Genomic DNA, 18,572 nt, shown 5'->3' with positions numbered 1-18,572 from the left:
GAGCCTGAGGGACAACTTCATCACTCAGAGGGTGGTGAGAGTGTGGAACAAGCTGCCAGCACAAGTGGTGGATGTGGGTTCAACTGCAACGTTCAAAAGGTGGGTGGGAGGATTATAGCAGGTTATGGCCCAGCAGAGGGTCAATAGGACGAGGAAGAGTAACAGTTCAGCATGGACTAGAAGGACCTGTTTCTGTGCTGAGGTGCTCTCTGACTCTGTGACCCTGATAAAACTGGAAAGAGCTCTTAACAGGGCCTTTGCAAATTCAACGACTAAAGCCTCTTTGTATCCCAGTCTTTGAACCATGACATTAGACAGTGAACTGGGAACAAGGAATAGTTCTTGGAAACACTACCAGAGATTTAGTGGCCTGAGTACATTATGAGTTAAATTACGAAGAATTAAGGAGCATTGTGTGGAAAGAACAGGATTTAGCATTTAATTGCACTTTGGTCTAACATTCTAAACCCAGTAAATGCATCGGCAACATTTGTTCTAATTGAGGGATAATAGGATTGGACAGAAGTTTGAGCCATTCTCTAACCAGTAATCTGTCAGAGGGAAGAGTTAACTGGAGTAGAACTTGTTTGTCCCCTGAAGCATAGGAGAATCTGACAGAGGTGTACAGAATTGTGAGGGGCATAGATAGGGTAAATACAAGCAGGCTTTTTTTTTACTAAAGTTGGGGAGACTAGGACCTGAGGTCATAGATCCCACGCACCCCTCATACAATCTCTTCTCCCTCCTGTCATCCAGGAAAAGGCTCCGAAGCATTCGGGCTCTCACGACCAGACTATGTAACAGTTTCTCCCCCCAAACTATCAGACTCCTCAATACCCAGAGCCTGGACTGACACCTTGCCCTATTGTCCTGTTTATTATTTATTGTAATGCCGGCACTGTTTTTGTGCCCTTTATGCAGTCCTGGGTAGGTCTGTAGTCTAGTGTAGCTTTATTTGTGTTGTTGTTTTTTTTACGTAGTTCAGTCTAATTTTTGTACTGTGTCATGTAACACCATGGTCCTGAAAAACGTCGTCTCATTTTTACTGTGTACTGTACCAGCGGTTATGGTCGAAATGACAATGACTTGACTTGATAGATTAAGGGTGAAAGGCAAAATATTTAAAGGGAACCTGTGGGGGAGCTTCTTCACTCAGAGGGTGATGCGAGTGAGGAAGGAGCTGCCTGTGGAAGTAGTGGATGTGGGTTCAACTGCAACATTTAGACAGCTAGGCAGATACTTTATTGATCCCAAAGGAGATTACAGCGTCACAGTAATATTACAAGTGCACAGATATGCAAATATGAGAAGGAGGAGTAAGAAGGAATAAAAAAAAGTTACCTCAGACAGTCTAACAGGACGGGGGGAGGGGGGGGGGGTCATCACTTCCCCGGCTGTAGGTCGACTCATTATCGAGCCCGACGGCCGAGGGTAAGGATTACCTCGTATATTGCTCTTTGGAGCAGCGCAGTTGTCTCAGTCTGTCACTGAAAGTGTTCCTCTGTTCAGCCAAGGAGGCATGCAGAGGGTGAGAAACATCGTCCGGAATCGCCAGGATTTTCCGTAGGGTCCTTTGTTCTACCACAGCCTCCAGTGTGTCTCCTATAACAGAGCCAGGCTTTCCAATCAGTTTATTGAGCCTGTTGGCATCACCCGTGTTGATGCCATTGCCCCAGCTCACCACCCCATAGGAGATTGTACTGGTGACAACAGACTGGTAGAACGTGTGAAAGAGAGGCCTGCACACTCCGAAGGGCCTCAGTCTCCTCAGGAAGTAGAGGCGACTCCGGCCCTCCTTGTACCCAGCCTCTGTGTTGGTTCTCCACTCAGGTCCATCATCCAGGTGCCCCCCCACCCCAGGTACTTGTGGGTCCTCACCACATCCACGTCCTCACCGTCGATAGTAACGGAGCGGTGCAGGCTGAGTCTTCCTAAAGTCGATCACCAGCTCCTCTGTCTGACTGATGTTCAGCTACCGGTGACTCTAGTCTATAGTCCAGGTGCCCCCCCCCCCCCCACCCCCGGTACTTGTGGGTCCTCACCACATCCACGTCCTCACCGTCGATAGTAACAGGGAGCGGTGCAGGCTGAGTCTTCCTAAAGTCCATCACCAGCTCCTCTGTCTGACTGATGTTCAGCTACCGGTGACTCTAGTCTATAGTCCAGGTGCCCCCCCCACCCCCCCCAGGTACTTGTAGCTCCTCACCACATCCACGTCCTCACCGTCGATAGTAACGGAGCGGTGCAGGCTGAGCCTTCCTAAAGTCCATCACCATCTCCTTTTTCTTAATGATGTTCAGCTACCGGTGACTCAGCTTGCACCATTCGACAAGGTCCTTCTCCAGGGCCCTGTATCCATCCTCCCGTCCTCCCTTTATACACCCAACTACTGCTGAGTCATCAGAGAATTTCTGCAGATGACGTGACTCAGTGTTGTATCTAAAGTTCAAGGTTTAAAAGGTAAACAGGAGGGAAGACTTATCCATAAGATAAGGATGCATAGAGTTAAGAGTGATGTATTAGCATGGATAGAGGACTAGTTAATTAATAGAAAGCAACGGTTGGGACTCAAGGGTGGTACTCTTGCCACAGGGGTCGGTTCTGGGCCCAGAACCGTTCACGGTACACTTTAACAATCTGGAAGAGGAGGACCGAGTGTAGTGTATCTAAGTTTGCTGATGATACTGAGTTGGAAAGCAAATTGTGCAGAAAATACGGAGAGTCTGCAGAGAGATATAGATCGGTTAAGTGAGTGGGTAAAGGCCTGGCAGATGGAGTACAATGTTGGTAAATGCGAGGTCATCCACTTTGGAAGGAAAAATGGAAGGGCAGATTATTAATTAGATGGTGAAGATTGCAGCATGCTGCTGGGCAGAGGGACTTGGGAGTGCTTGTGCATGAATCGCAAAAGGTTGGTTTGCAGGTGCAGCGGGCTATCGAGAAGGGAAATGGGATGTGGGCCTTCACTGCATTCAAGAGCAGGGAGGTTATGCTGCAACTGTACAGGGTACTGGTGAGGCGTCACCTGGAGTACTGTGTGCAGTTCTGGTCTCCTTACTTATAACCATATAACCATATAACAATTACAGCACGGAAACAGTCCATCTCGGCCCTTCTAGTCCGTGCCAAACGCTTACTCTCACCTAGTCCCACCGACCTGCACTCAGTCCATAACCCTCCATTCCTTTCCTGTCCATATCCCTATCCAATTTTACTTTAAATGACAATATCGAACCTGCCTCTGCCACTTCTACTGGAAGCTCATTCCACACAGCTACCAATCTCTGAATAATGAAGTTCCCCTTCATGTTACCCCTAAACTTTTGCCCCTTAACTCTCAACTCATGTCCTCTTGTTTAAATCTCCCCTACTCTCAGATCCACGTCTACTCTATCTATCCCCCTCATAATTTTAAATACCTCTATCAAGTCCCCCCTCAACCTTCTATGCTCCAAAGAATAAAGACCTAACTTGTTTAATCTTTTCCTGTAATTTAGGTGCTGAAACTCAGGCAACATTCTAGTAAATCTCCTCTGTACTCTCTGTTTTGTTGACATCTTTCCTATAATTCGGTGACCAGAACTGTACACAATACTCCAAATTTGGCCTCACCAATGCCTTGTACAATTTTAACATTACATCCCAACTCCTATAAATGCTCTGATTTATAAAGGCCAGCATACCAAAATCTTCCTACACCACCCTAACCAAATGAGATTCCACCTTCAGGGAACTATGCACCATTATTCCTCGATCACTCTGTTCTACTGCATTCCTCAATGCCCTACCATTTACCATGTATGTCCTATATTGATTAGTCCTACCAAAATATAGCACCTCACACTTATCAGCATTAAACTCCATCTGCCATCGTTCAGCCCGCTCTTCTAACTGGCCTAAATCTCTCTGCAAGCTTTGAAAACCTATTTCATTATCCACAACTCCACCTATCTTAGTATCATCTGCAGGAAGGATATACTGGCTTTGGAGGCAGTGCAGAGAAGGTTCACCAAGTTGATTCCAGAGATGAGGGCATTAGACTATGAGGAGAGATTGAGTCGCCTGGGACTCGCTGAAGAATGAGAGTAGATCTTATAGAAACATAATAAAACTATGAAAGAGATAGATAAGATAGAGGCAGGAAAGCTGTTTCCACTGGGAGGTGAGACTAGAACTAGGGGACATACCCTCAAGATTTGGTGGAGTAGATTTAGGACGGAGATGAGGAGGAACTGCTTTTCCCAGACGGTGGTGAATCTGTGGAATTCTCTGCCCAATGAAGCAGTGGAGGCTGCCTCAGTAAATATATTTAAGACAAGTTTGGATAGATTTTTTGCAGAGTAGGGGAATTGAGGGTGATGGGGAAAAGACAGGTAGGTGGAGATGAGTCCGTGGCCAGATCAGCCATGATCTTATTGAATGGCGGGGCAGGCTCGACGGGCCAGATGGCCGACTCCTGCTCCTGTTTCTCATCTTCTTATGAAGCCAATTCAGTCCCCTGTGGGTCCCAGTGCTGTTTATAGCCAAGTCTGACACACAGCCCTGAAGCTGCGCAAACTGTGTCCGCCAGTCAGGTAGTCCATTATCCAGGTTACAATGGAAGAGCCAACGTGCATCGAATGGAGATTCTCCCCCGGCAACGAGGGCGCTCAAGAAATCAAAAGAACTTGATCCTCACAGTGCTGCCCTGCTTATCCAGATGAGAGGAGGCTCTGTTCAGCAGGTAGATGACAGCATCGTCAACTCCAAAGTGCTCCTGGTAGGCAAGCTGCAGGGGATGGAGGGCTTATCTGACCAGGGGTCGGAGGTGAGCCGGGTCCAGCCTCTCCAGGGTCTTTATAATGTGTGAATAAGTACATGGATGGGAGGGGTATAGAGGGTGATGGTCCAGATGTGGGTTTATGGGAGTAGGCAGCTTAACAGTTCAGCATGGAATATAGAATTGGACAGAAATTGGACAGAAATCACTTCCCTGCTTTAGTGTTCTCTAGTAAATATCACTATGGTAAAATAAAAGAAATATTGCCCTGAGTAATAATTGGCTTTTATAAATCAAAGCATTGAGCAAAGGAGATGGGATGCTGTGCTGAAGTTGTATAAGACATGGGTGAGGCCTAATTTGGAGTATTGAGTGCAGTTTTGGTCACCTACCTACAGGAAAGATGAGAATAAGGTTGAAAGAGTACAGAGAAAATTTACAAGGATGTTGCCGGGTCTGGGGGACCTGAGTTACAGGGAAAGACTGAACAGGTTAGGACTTTATTCCTTGGAACGTAGAAGATTGAGAGGAGATTTGATAGAGGTATACAAAATTATGAGGGGCATAGATAGGGTAAATGCAAGCAGGTGGGTGGGTCACAGGTTAAGGGTGAAAGGTGAAAAGTTTAAGGGGAACTTCTTCACTCAGTGGGTGGTGGGAGTGTGGAACGAGCTGCCAGCACAAATGATGCAAGCAAGCTCGATTTCGATGTTTGAGAGAAGCTTGGATAGATAGGTGTACGGTCGGGGCATGGAGGGCTGTGGTTCCAGTGCAGGTCGATGGGAGTAGGCGGCTTAAATGGTTTTGGTACGGACTAGATGGGCCAAAGGGCCTTTTTCTGTGCTGTACTTTTCTATGACTCTAGAGACCTTGAAAGTGTGTCTTTCAGTTGTGGACTGAGCTCAGTGTTGAGGCCAGTCAATTTACCCATGCTGGTTCAAGTGCCTTAACATAATTTTTGAGGAATATTAGACTGAAAATTAAGTTTATTTGTTACACTTGTCACATAATACAGAGAACATGACTTGTAAAGAATGTTTGTGTTGAGGCGAGTGAAGTTATCCATCCTGGTTCAGGATGACTGAACGGTTACAACTGTTCCTGAACCTGGTGGTGAGGGACCTGAGGCTCCTGTACCTCCTTCCCAACTGCAGCAGCGAGAAGAGAGCACGGCCTGGACGGTGGACTCTGAGACGGTTAACTCTCTGACTCAGCCCAGTCAAATTCACACAATACCAAAGGTCAAAACTCTCTATACCCCATTTCACATTATCTTAGCTGCCGCAGCTCCCCACAACTGTGTGACTGCCTCCTCGTACACTGCTATTGAAGTATCAGAGTGCAGTTGCGCCCATGTGAAATACGGCTTACTACTTAACAACAGAATGCCAAAAGGATCGCACAGAGGCTCTAAATTCTACACATGCTTCACTCCCTTCTGGTTTCTGCTGCCGGTGGCAGGCACTGCACAACAGGTAAATGAACCAGAGTTTATTGACTCCTATAAATGCCTGGCTTCCACCAGCGAGACTCCCTAAGGCTCATTTTTCGGAATGTTTCTTTTCTCTTCAGCTTGTACACCAAGTGCATTCACCCGGACCGAATGACTTCTGACCTTTGCGAGCAGAGACCGCACTGACAGCAGCAGAAATGCCCAGGCGACGTGAGGCTGCCAAACCCAAAAGAGAGAGACTGGATCACTGTATCAAGAGTGTGCGTTGGGCTTTGTCGCCAATGCCGACTGTTATCGATAGCCCCCAATGTCTCTGTCCTTCATCCAGCTTCCCAATATCCACCTCCAAGAGGACCACAACCTCGTCGTAGGGTTTGGAGGCTCGCGTGCCTCAGTGACCCAGAGAGCTGTACTGGCTGGAGTCAGGGCCTTGTGCTTTGACTCCTGGTAGGGTCACCCGTGCCAAACAGGTCAAAGGGGAGAGGCCAGACTAAGAGTGGTCCACCGGTCCCCCAGGTTCGGGGCTAACAACCCTGACTGGTCAAACAAAATTGTAATGGAAACAGTAATGAAGATTCCTTCTACATCTGTTTGTGTTGGTACTCCTGGGTCTCAACCCAGGACTTGCGTGACTGACAGTAGTGAAAAAGAGCTACTGACATGATGGAAGAAGCCCTGAACACTACCAGAGATGGAGGACCTTCAATGCCAGCACATAACGGGCAGAAGTTTCCCAATATCCAACAAGCCTCTCAAACATCAGGTAGTTAGCGTGGACTGCACTGGGAGCAAATGCTCTATAGAGGCAGGTGGTTAGCGTGAACAGGGTTGCAGGCAAATGGTCTAAAGAGGCAGATAGTTAGCGTGGACTACACTGGGGGCAAATGTTCTAAAGAGGCAGGTAGTTAGATGGACAAGATTGGGGGAAAATCTTCTAGAAAGGCAGGTGGTTAGCATGGGCAGGACTGAGGACAAATGTTCCAAAGTGGCAGATAGTTAAGTGGACAGGGCTGGAGGCAAATGGTCTATAGAGGCAGGTGGTTAGCATGGACAGGACTGAGGACAAATGTTCCAAAGTGGCAGATAGTTAAGTGGACAGGGTTGGAGGCAAATGGTCTATAGAGGCAGGTGGTTAGCATGGACTGCACTGGGGAAAATGGTTTAAAGAGGCAGGAAATTAGCATGAACAGGACGGGACAAATGCTCTAAAGAGGTAGATAGTTAGCATGGACAAGATTGGGGTCAAATGGTCTAAAAAAGCAGGTGGTTAGCGTGGACAAGATTGGGGTCAAATGGTCTAAAAAAGCAGGTGGTTAGCGTGGACAGGATTGGGGTCAAATGGTCTAAAGAGGCAGGTGGTTAGTGTGGACTGCACTGGGGGAAATGGTTTAAAGAGGTGAGAAATTAGCATGAACAGGACCGGGGGCAAATTTTCTAAAGTGGCAGGTAGTTGGCGTGGACAGGACTGGGGACAAATGTTCCAAAGTGGCAGATAGTTAAGTGGACAGGGTTGGGGGCAAATGGTTTAAAGATGCAGGTAGTTAACAGCTTCACTTGATTTAGCTTGGTGGATGGGACATGCTACCCCATTGATCCACATTAAAGTTCTGCTCTGACCACCTCCCATCCCTCTTCATTTCACCACAATCACTCCTCAGGGGAGCCGGATACTCAGGTTCTGATTTAGTTACCGTGTGTACATCCAAACACACAGTGAAATGGGCCGTCTGCGTCAACGACCGAGAACGTGCTGGGGGCAGGCCGCAAGTGTCAGCTCGTGTCCTGGTGCCAATGTAGCACGCCCACCACGCTCGTCAGAACAACACAAGCTGCAAAAATAACAAGAGCAGAACAAGGCCCTTTCTCACACATGCACACGCACACGCACGCGCACTTCAACCTCATGACAGGCCACCTCCGGGCCTCCAATCCTTGGCCCCAAGGACTCCATAAGACCATAAGATATAGGACCAGAAGTGGACCATTCAGCCCATTGAGTCTACTCCTCCATTCAGTCATTGGCTGATCCAATTCTTCCAGTCATCTCCATTCCCTGCCTTCTCCCCATACCCTTTGATGCCATGGCTAGTCAAGTACCTATTTATCTCTGCCTTAAATGCACCCAATGACTTTGCCGCCAACAAATTGAATTTGTTCATTGGGAACAAATTCAACTGATTTACCACCCTCTGTCTAAAGTAATTTATCCGCATCTCAGTACTAAAAGGACGTCTTTCAATCCTGAAATCGTGCTCTCTTGTCCTAGAACCCTTACCAGGGGAAATAACTTTGCCATATCTAATATGGTCAGGTCTTTTAACATTCAGAATGTTTCTATGAGATCCCCCTTTCTTCTCCAGAACTCCAGGGAATACAGCCCAACAGCTGTCAGACGTTCTTCATATGGTAACCCTTTCATTCCTGGAATCATTCTTGTGAATCTTCTCTGAACCCTCTCCAATGTCAGGATATCCTTTCTAGAATAAGGAGTCCAAAACTGCACACAACACTCCAAGTGTGGTCTCACGAGTGCCTTACAGAGCCTCAACATCACATCCCTGCTCTTATATTCTATACCTCTAGAAATGAATGTCAACATTGCATTCACCTGCTTCACGACTGACTCAACCTGGAGGTTAACCTTCAGGGTATTCTGCACAAGGACTCCCAAGTCCCTTTGCATCTCTGCATTTTGAATTCTCTCCCCATCTAAATAATAGTCTGCCCATTTATTTCTTCCACCAAAGTGCATGACCATACACTTTCCAACATTGTATTTCATTTGCCACTTCTTTGCCCATTCCCCTAAACTATCTAAGCCTCTCTGCAGGCTCCCGCTCCTCCACCTATCTTTGTATCATTGGTAAATTTAGCCACAAATCCATTAATATCACAGTCCAAATCATTGACATGCATCGTAAAAAGCAGTGGTCCCAACACTGACCCCTGTTGAATTCACTGGTAATCGGCAGCCAGCCTTAATAGGATCCCTTTATTCCCACTCTCTGTTTTCTGCCGACCAGCCAATGCTCCACCCATGCTAGTAACTTCCCTGTAATTCCATGGGCCCTTATCTTGCTAAGCAGCCTCATGTGCGGCACCTTGTCAAAGGACTTCTGAAAATCCAAGTACACCACATCTACTGCACCTCCTTTGTCTACCCTGCTTCTAATTTCCTCAAAGAATTGCAGTAGGTTTGTCAGGCAGGATTTTCCTTTCAGGAAACGATGCTGGCTTTGGCCTATCTTGTCATGTGTCTCCAGGTACTCCGTAATCTCATCCCTAACAATCGATTCCAACAACTTCCCAACCACTGATGTCAGGCTAACAGCTTCCTTTCTGCTGCCTCCCACCCTTCCTTAAATAGTGGAGTTACATTTGCAATTTTCCAGTTATTTGGTACAATGTTAGAATCTATCAATTCTTAAAAGATCATCGTTAATGTCTCCAGCTACTTCTTCAGAACCCAAGGGTGAATTCCATCAGGACCAGGAGATTTATCCACCCTCAGACCATTAAGCTTCCTGAGCACCTTCTCTGTCGTAATTTCCACTGCACAAACTTCACTTCCCTGATACTCTTGAATGTCCAGTATACTGCAGACATCTTCCACTGTGAAGACTAATGTAAAATACTCATTCAGTTCCTCTGCCGTTTCTGCATCTCTCATTACAATATCTCCAGTGTCATTTTGTATTGGTCCTATATCTACCCTCCACTCTCTTTTACCCTTTATGTACTTAAAAAAGCTTTTAGTATCTTCTTTGATATTAGTCACCAGCTTCCTTTCGTAATTCATCTTTTCCTTCCTGATTAGTTTCCTTCTGCAAGTTTTTAAAAACTTCCCAATCCTCTATCTTCCCACTAGCTCTGGCTTTCTCGTGAGCCCTTTCTTTTGCTTTTACTTTGGCTCTGACTTCACTTGTCTGCCACGGTAGTGCCCTTCTTCCCTTTGAAAATTTCTTCTTATTTGGAAAATATCTGCCTTGCACTTCCCTCATCTTTTGCAGAAACTCCAGCCATTGCTGCTCTACTGTCCTTCCTGCAAATGTCCCTTTGCAGTTAACTTCGGCCAGTTCCCCTCTCATGCCATTGTAATTCCCCTTATTCCACTGAAATACCGACAGATTGGATTTTATTTTTTCCCTCTCAACTTTCAATGTGAACTTGATCTATTGTGATCACGCGAAGGGTACCTTAACCTCGAGCTGTTTTATCACCTCCAGATCATTGCACAGCACCCAATCCAGCACAGCCGATCCCCTAGTGGGCTCAACAAGTTGTTCTGAAAAAGCCATCCCTTAGACATTCTACAAATTCTCTCTCTTGTCTAACCTGGTTTTCCCAATCTACTTACATGTTAAAATCCACAACGATTATCATGATATTTCTGACACGCCCTTTCTATCTCCTGCTGTAATTTGTAATCCACATCCCGGCTGCTGTTTGGAGGCCTGTAGGCAACTGCCATTAGGGTCCTTTTACCCTTGCCATTTCTTAACTCAACCCATAGAGACTCTACACCTTACAATTCCATGTCATCTCTTTGTAATGATTTAACATTACTTCTTATACACAGAGCCACACCTCCTGCCTTCTAACCTATCTTTCCGATCCACCGTATGTCCTTGGATGTTCAGCTCCTAATGCAGCCATCCTTTAGCCAAGTTTCAGAGATGGCCACATCATATTTGCCAATATGTAGCTGAATTTCAACATCATCCATTTTATTCCTTATAGAAACATAGAAAACCTACAGCACAATACAGGCCCTTCAACCCACAATACTGTGCTGAACATGTACTTACTTCAGAAATTACCTAGGGTTACCCATAGCCCTCTATTTGTCTAAACTCCACGTACCTATCCAGGAGTCTCTTAAAAGATCCTATCGTATCCACCTCCACCACCGTCGCTGGCAGCCCATTCCACGCACTCACCACCCTCTGCATAAAAAACTTACCCTTGACATCTCCTCTGTACCTATTTCCAAGCACCTTAAAACCGTGCTCCCTCGTGTTAGCCATTTCAGCCCTGGGAAAAAGCCTCTGACTATCCACACGATCAATGCCACGTGTATTGATCCGCGATCAATGATCGATCATGCTGCGTGCATTCAAATGTAACACTTTCAGTCCAGTATTTCTTGCTTTCTGTTTTAACTGCACCACACCTCTATTGCCCTGTAACTCATGGCACTGGCTGTGATTAAGCCTATTCTTTCTATAATCTGTGTTGCACGCTATTTTTGATTTATTTCTGTTCTCCCCTTCCTCAACTCTATCACTCCAGTTCCCATCCCCTGGCCAAATTAGTTTAAACCCTTCCTAACAGCTCTATTAAATGTAACTAGTAGACATTGGGCCTCTCCCCTCCAGTACCTGGTCTAGACTCACAGACTTGACCTTCAGGCCTCTACCTCCAGACTTGCCAACACTGGTCTTCGACCTTCCCTCTCTAGTCTTTAACTTTTCTGAGGTATCTTTGGTTTTTGTCTTTTTTTAATCCATGTCAGCTTCCTCCCATATTCCCCACTGGATAGATTAGTGACAATTTTATCCAGCTGCTGGTAACCTTATTGGGTACACCTGCTTGTTAATGCAAATATATAATCAGCCAATCATGTGGCAGCAACAACTCAGTGCATAAAAGCATACCGACATGGTCCAGAGGTTCAGTTGTTGTTCAGACCAAATATCAGAACGGGGAAAAGATTACTTGACCATGGAATGATTTTTGGTGCCAGATGGGGTGGTTTGAGTATCTCAGAAACTGCTGATCTTCGGGTGTTTTCACGCACAACAGTCTCTAGAGTTTACAGAGAATGGTGTGAAAAACAAAAAAAAATCCAGCGAGCAGCACTTCTGTGGGTGAAAACGTTTTGTTAGTGGGAGAGGAGAATAGACAAACTGGTTCAGGTTGACAGGAAGGCGACAGTAACTCAAATAACTACATGTTACAACAGTGGTGTGCAGAAGAGCAGCTCTGAATGCACAACATGTCGAACCTTGAAGTGGATGGGCTACAGCAGCAGAAGACCACAAACGTACACTCGCTTTATTAGGTACAGGAGGTACTAGTTTTGGTTACCTTCAAAGTTGAAATCTTGCGGTACCGATTCAAGGATTCAAAGTACATTTATTCTCAAAGAACGTACAAATTATAAAACTTTGAGATTCGACTGCTTCCAGGCAGCTACAAAGCAAGAAACTGGAAAGAATCCAATTTAAGAAAAAACAACACCCAATGTGCAGAGAAAGGGGAAAAAAACACAAATTGCGCAAACAACAGAAGCAAGTAACAGCATTCTGAACAAAACTGAGTCCAGGGACCCGAATCCCCGAAGCAACCAGAGTAGGCCCAAAGCCTCAGTCTTGAGTTCATCATACAGCAGGGCATCTTTGCTCACCTCTTCATCATTTGCAGTGATAGCTCACCACAATTTACCACAGAAAAAGTGTTATTATTAAAGTACTTAGTCATTATTTCTTATATTACTTCTTTGTTGCCTTTTGGACTTCAACTTCAATAGTGCCATCTCAACCAGAAGAGCATTTCCTCTTCATCCACCCTACTGAACAACATGATGATCTAAAAGGTCACACTCAAGTCACCCCTTATTGTCTACTGAAGCAAGGAGTTCCAATTTAAAGCCTGGGATTCCAAGCTGTTAAGATTTAGGGCAAAAGGTTTCAAACCAGTCTCATCTTAACAAGCTCAATAAGCAGCACGCAGAGTCTGGTGGGACAATTTGGCCAAAACGCAGATGTACTTCTGCGGCACAATGACCTATTTCACAGACAGCCACCTAAACAAACACACAAGCACTTCTGGTCAATGGCGGATCACTGGAACTGCTTTCGGCTCAGCTGCAAATGAGCCGGGGATATTTTGTTTTCGACGACTGGTAATTACGCTATTAGTGGCCAGTCGTTAGCATGGGAGTCACTTGGTGCTGGAGAGGTTTCCATCTCTTTGGTCCCCACAAGAGTGTAATCATTCACTGAAAATCTCCATCTTCAGTAAAGGAGTGAGAGGACAGATTAAGATAACAGCAAAGTGATCATGCTGGGCTTACAAAAACAGAACATAATGTCGCCAAGTTGGAACGGGATCTGAGAAAGCACAAACTTGTTAAGTTTTTTTTGAAATATGCACTCTGTGGCCTGTACCTCCTGTATCTGTCGCCACTGCATGAATATTTATGGCTGTTGTGGCCCGTCCACTTCAGGTGCTTCGTGTTGTGCATTCAGAGATGCTCATCTGCACACCACTGTTGTGTGGTTATTTGAGTTAACGTTGCCTTGAGCCAACCTGGCCATTCTCCTCTGGCCTCTCTTGTTAACAAGGCGTTTCCGCCCACAGAACTGCCGTTCACTGGATTTTTTTTGTTTCTCGCACCATTCTCTGTAAACTCTAAAGACCGTTGTGCGTGAAAACCCCAGGAAATCAGCAGTTTCTGAGATACTCAAACCACCCCATCTGGCACCAACAATCATTCCACGGTCAAAGACACTTAGATCACATTTCTTCTCCATTTTGGCACCTGGTCGAAAACATGACCAAGGATTGGAAGGCTTGTCATGTGGAGAGCGCTTGACGGCTTTGGGCCTGTACTCATTGGAATTCAGAAGAATGAGGGGTGAGCTCATTGTGAACTATTGAATGTTGAAAGGCCTCGATAGAGTGGATGTGGAGAGGATGTTTCCTATAGTGGGGGAGTCTGGGACCAGAGGACACAGATAGAGTGGATGTGGAGAGGATGTTTCCTATGGTGGGGGAGTCTAGGACCAGAGGACACAGATAGAGTGGATGTGGAGAGGATGTTTCCTATAGTGGGGGAGTCTAGGACCAGAGGACACAGATAGAGTGGATGTGGAGAGGATGTTTCCTATGGTGGGGCCAGGGAACTAGGCATCAGAATAGAGGGGCGTACTTTTAGAACGGAGATGAGGAGGAATTTCTTTAGCCCAAGAGCGGTGAGCCTGTGGAATTCATTGCCACAGGCAGCTGTGGAGGCAAAATCACTGGTTATTTTTAAAGCAGAGGTTGCTGGGGGATACCTGACTACTCAGGGCATGAAGGGATACAGGGAGAAGGCAGGAGATTGGGGCTGAGAAGGAAAATGGTTCAGCCATGATGAAATGGGAGAGCAGACTTGATGGGCCGAATGGCCTAATTCTGCTCCTGTATCGTATAGTCTAAACAACAACTGAATGTCTTGGCCGTGTCCTTACAGTGCCAAGATTGCGATCAGGGTTCAAATTCTGCCACTGCCTGAGAGGAGTTTGTACTCTCCCCGTGACCATGTGGGGTTTCCTCCGGGTGCTCTGGATTCCTCCTACAGTCCAAAGGCGTAACGGTTAGGGTGAGTGAAATGTGGGCGTGCTATACTGGCGCATATTAAAAGATGAGTGAAATGTGTCATTTGCACCAAGACACACCCACAAGGAATGCATAGGGCAGCCCGCGAGTGGCGCCACGCTTCTAGCGCAATCATAGCACGTCGACAATTCACTAACGTTAACTGGTACATCTTTGGAACGAGGGAGGAAAGCAGAGCACCCGGAAGAGGCACAGGCAGTCGCGAGTAGAGAGTTCAAACTCCTTACAGGCAGCGTCAGGAATTGAACCCCGATGGGTGATGGCCGGGCGGCTCTGTAAAACTCCGCTAATCACAATGCTACAGCGCTGCCCTTCCCGGTAGTGACAATTGTGCACATTCAAAACCCCGGAATGAGACTTGAACCCACAGCGTTGGAGGGGCAAGAGGGCTGGCTGAACCAGTGACAGTGATGTCTCAGTGAGCAGAGGTTCACTCCCAAATCAGTGGCCACTGCTATAACTGTCTGTGGCAATGAATTCCACAGATTCACCCTTCTCTCAATAAAGAAATTCCTCCTAATCACTGTTCTAAAGGGTCGTTCTTCTATTCAGAGACGGTGTCCTCTGGTCCTAGACTCTCCCATCCTTCTTCAAACAGTTAAATTTGGACTTTAGTCAGTCAGTGCCACTCAATGGCTGCTTTATTAGATACACCTGCTGGTTAATGCAACTATCTAATCAGCCAATCATTTAGCAGCAATTCAATGCATAAAAGCATGCCGATGTGGTCAAGAGGTTCAGTAACATTAGCAAATTTGCAGATGACACAAAGCTGGGTGGCAGTGTGAAATATGAGGAGGATGTTATGAGAATGCAGGGTGACTTGGACAGGTTGGGTGAGTGCGCAGATGCATGACAGATGCAGTTTAATGTGGATAAAAGTGAGGTTATCCACTTTAGTGGCAAGAACAGGAAGGAGATTACTATCTGAATGGTGTCAAGTTAGGAAAAGGGGAACTACAATAAGATCTAGGTGTTCTTGTACATCAGTCACTGAAAGTAAGCATGCAGGTACAGCAGTCAGTGAAGAAAGCGAATGGCATGTTGGCCTTCATAACAAGGGGAGTTGAGTATAGGAGCAAAGAGGTCCTTCTGCAGTTGTACAGGGCCCTGGTAAGACCACACCTGGAATATTGTGTACAGTTTTGGTCTCCAAATTTGAGGAAGGACATTCTTGCTATTGAGGGAGTGCAGCGTAGGTTCACGAGGTTAATTCCTGGGATGGCGGAACTGTCATATGTTGAAAGATTGGAGTGACTGGGCTTGTATACACTGGAATTTAGAAGGATGAGAGGGGATCTGATTGAAACATATAAGATTATTAAGGGATTAAGGGAGTTAGAGGCAGGAAACATGTTCCCAATGTTGGGGGAGTCCAGAACCAGAGGCCACAGTTTAAGAATAAGGGGTAGGCCATTTAGAACAGAGCTGAGGAAAAACTTTTTCACCCAGAGTTGTGGATCTATGGAATGCTCTGCCTCAGAAGGCAGTGGAGGCCAATTCTCTGGATGCTTTCAAGAAAGAGTTAGATAGAGCTCTTAAAGATAGTGGAGTCAGGGGATATGGGGAGAAGGCAGGAACAGGGTACCGATTGTGGATGATCAGCCATGATCACAGTGAATGGCGGTGCTGGCTCAAAGGGCTGAATGGCCTACTCCTGCACCTATTGTCTGTTGTTGCTCAGACCACTCATCAGAATGGGGGAAGAAACGTGGTCTGAATGACTTTGACCGTGGAATGATTGTTGGTGGCAGACGGGATGGTTTGAGTATCTGCTGATCTCCCGGGGTTTTCTCTAGAGTTTACAGAGAGTGGTGCGAGAAACAAACCTATCCAGTTTTGTGGGCAAAAAAAGCCCTGTTAATGAGAGAGAGGTCAGACTGGTTCAAGCTGAAGGAAGTCGACAGTAACTCAAATCCAACTGTTACGACAGCGGAGTGCAGAAGAGCATCTCTGAACGCACAACACGTCCAACCTTGAGGTGGACAGGCTGCAGCTGCAGAAGACCGTGAACATACAGAAAACACTTTATTAGGTAGCCCCTAAACCTGAGTGTAAGTGAGCGGGCGTTTGGAGACAACAAGTATATATGTCACCTGCCCTACCAACAGTCTTGCCCAGAGGACGGTGAAGTTTGAACCATGATAATTAGGCATCTTACCCGTAGCTTGAGGTTGGGTTGACGTGGTAGAAGAAGGGGTCGTCCTTGCTGCCGTGCGCCCACGGATCGAGTGGTTCTCCAAAGGGGGCACGTCGCTGCACCTTCAGCTTTGCGTCGTACTCCGCGCGGCTGCTGTGCTTGCTCAGCACGCTGTACGCTTCGTTCAGCCGTACGAACTGGGCGTGCAGGTTGGGGTTGGACAGGTCGATGTCCGGATGGAGCTGCAGGGTGGAGGGAGGATATTTCACACAATGAATTCAACACAGAAAGTCCCAGGAGCTGCTAGAAATCCGAGATAAAAACAGCCAGCTCAAGATTCAAGGTTGTTCACTGCCGTTCTTCAGTACACGAGTGTAAAGGAGAACGAAGCGATTGTTACTCTGGATCTGATAGAGAATGAAAAGCACAATAAGCATAACAAACACAATAATTATAAACATAAAAGTAATCCCATCAGACCATTACTCCCCCACCCCCCCCGAGCCGTCAGGTGATCGACACTTCCACCCATTAACCTGGCTCACCAACATACAAATGGAGGCCAGTGCTGGTATGGGCGGAGGGGTGGTGAGGGCTACTGCACAGAACCGAAAGGAGATCCAGAAAGTTGTAAAATTGATCAGCCCCGTCCTGGGTACTAGCCTCCGTAGTATCAAGACATCTTCAAGGAGCGCTGCCTCAGAAAGGACTCCGATCACCCAGGTTGTGCCTTCTTATCATTGTTACATGGAAACATAGAAAACTTACGACGCAATACAGGCCCTTCGGCCCACAAAGCTGTGCCGAACATGTCCTCACCTTAGAAATGACCTAGGGTTACCCACAGCCCTCTACTTTTCTAAGCTCCCATGTACCTATCCAGCAGTCTCTTAAAAGACCCTATTTCCGCCTCCACCACCATCGCCAGCAGCCCATTCCACACACTCACCACTTTCTGTGTGAAAAACTTACCCCTGACATCTCCTCTGTACCTACTTTCAAGCACCTTAAAGCTGAGCCCTCTCATGCTAGCCAATTCATCCCTGGGAAAAAGCCTCTGACTATCCACACGATCAATCATCTTATACACCTCTATCAGGTCACCTCTCATCCTCTGCCGCTCCAAGGAGAAAAGGCCGAGTTCACTCAACCTATTCTCATAAGGCATGCTCCCCAATCCAGGCAACATCCTTGTAAATCCCCTCTGCACATCCTTCCTGTAGTGAGGCGACCAGAACTGAGCACAGTACTCCAAGTGGGGTCTGACCAGGGCCCTATATAGCTGCGACTTTACCTCTCAGCTCCTAAACTCAATCCCACCATCAGGGAGGAGGTCCAGGAGCCTGAAGGCACACATTCAATATTTCAGGAACAGCTTCTTCCCCTCTGCCATGCCATTTCTGAATGGACATTGAACCCATGAACACTATCTCACTTTTTTCTTGTATATTATTTCTGTCTTGCACTATCTCTAATCTAACTATTTAACAGACATATTTACTTTAATGGATTTACTTTCTTATCGCCTTTCTTTCTATATTATTAACAAACTTCACGACACATGTCGGTGATAATAAACCTGATCCTGGTGGAGCTGACTAAGTTTACATCTCTCTGCAGCTTATTTCGATCCTGTGCAGCAGCTGCCCAATACCAGAAGGTGATGAAGTTAGAATATCATCCACTGTATACCTGTGGAAATTTACACGTTTTAGGTGAAACGTCAAATCGCCTTGTGATGATTTGGGCAGTTTTAACTACCGTTGTAGAGCTCCACCCCGCCCCCCCCCCCCCATCCGCCAGGTGTGCTGGGAGAAATATGCTATATTGATCAC

General features: G+C 46.4%; 1 protein-coding gene across 5 annotated transcripts in view; it reads right to left on the bottom strand.

Moving 5' to 3' along the window:
- Positions 1-18,572, bottom strand: part of dnajc4 (DnaJ (Hsp40) homolog, subfamily C, member 4) — a 259,420-nt gene that overhangs the window by 148,209 nt on the left and 92,639 nt on the right. For all 5 annotated transcript variants that reach the window (XM_059955204.1, XM_059955203.1, XM_059955202.1 and 2 more), the window contains one exon: positions 16,759-16,979. In XM_059955204.1, the coding sequence (XP_059811187.1) occupies positions 16,759-16,979 (221 nt within the window). The remainder of the gene's footprint in view (positions 1-16,758; positions 16,980-18,572) is intronic.

This window comes from Hypanus sabinus, chromosome 31 (genome assembly GCF_030144855.1).
Source record: "Hypanus sabinus isolate sHypSab1 chromosome 31, sHypSab1.hap1, whole genome shotgun sequence".
Lineage (NCBI taxonomy): Eukaryota > Metazoa > Chordata > Chondrichthyes > Myliobatiformes > Dasyatidae > Hypanus > Hypanus sabinus.
Note: the sequence above shows the minus strand (reverse complement) of the source record. Positions and strands in the feature narration are given on the sequence as shown.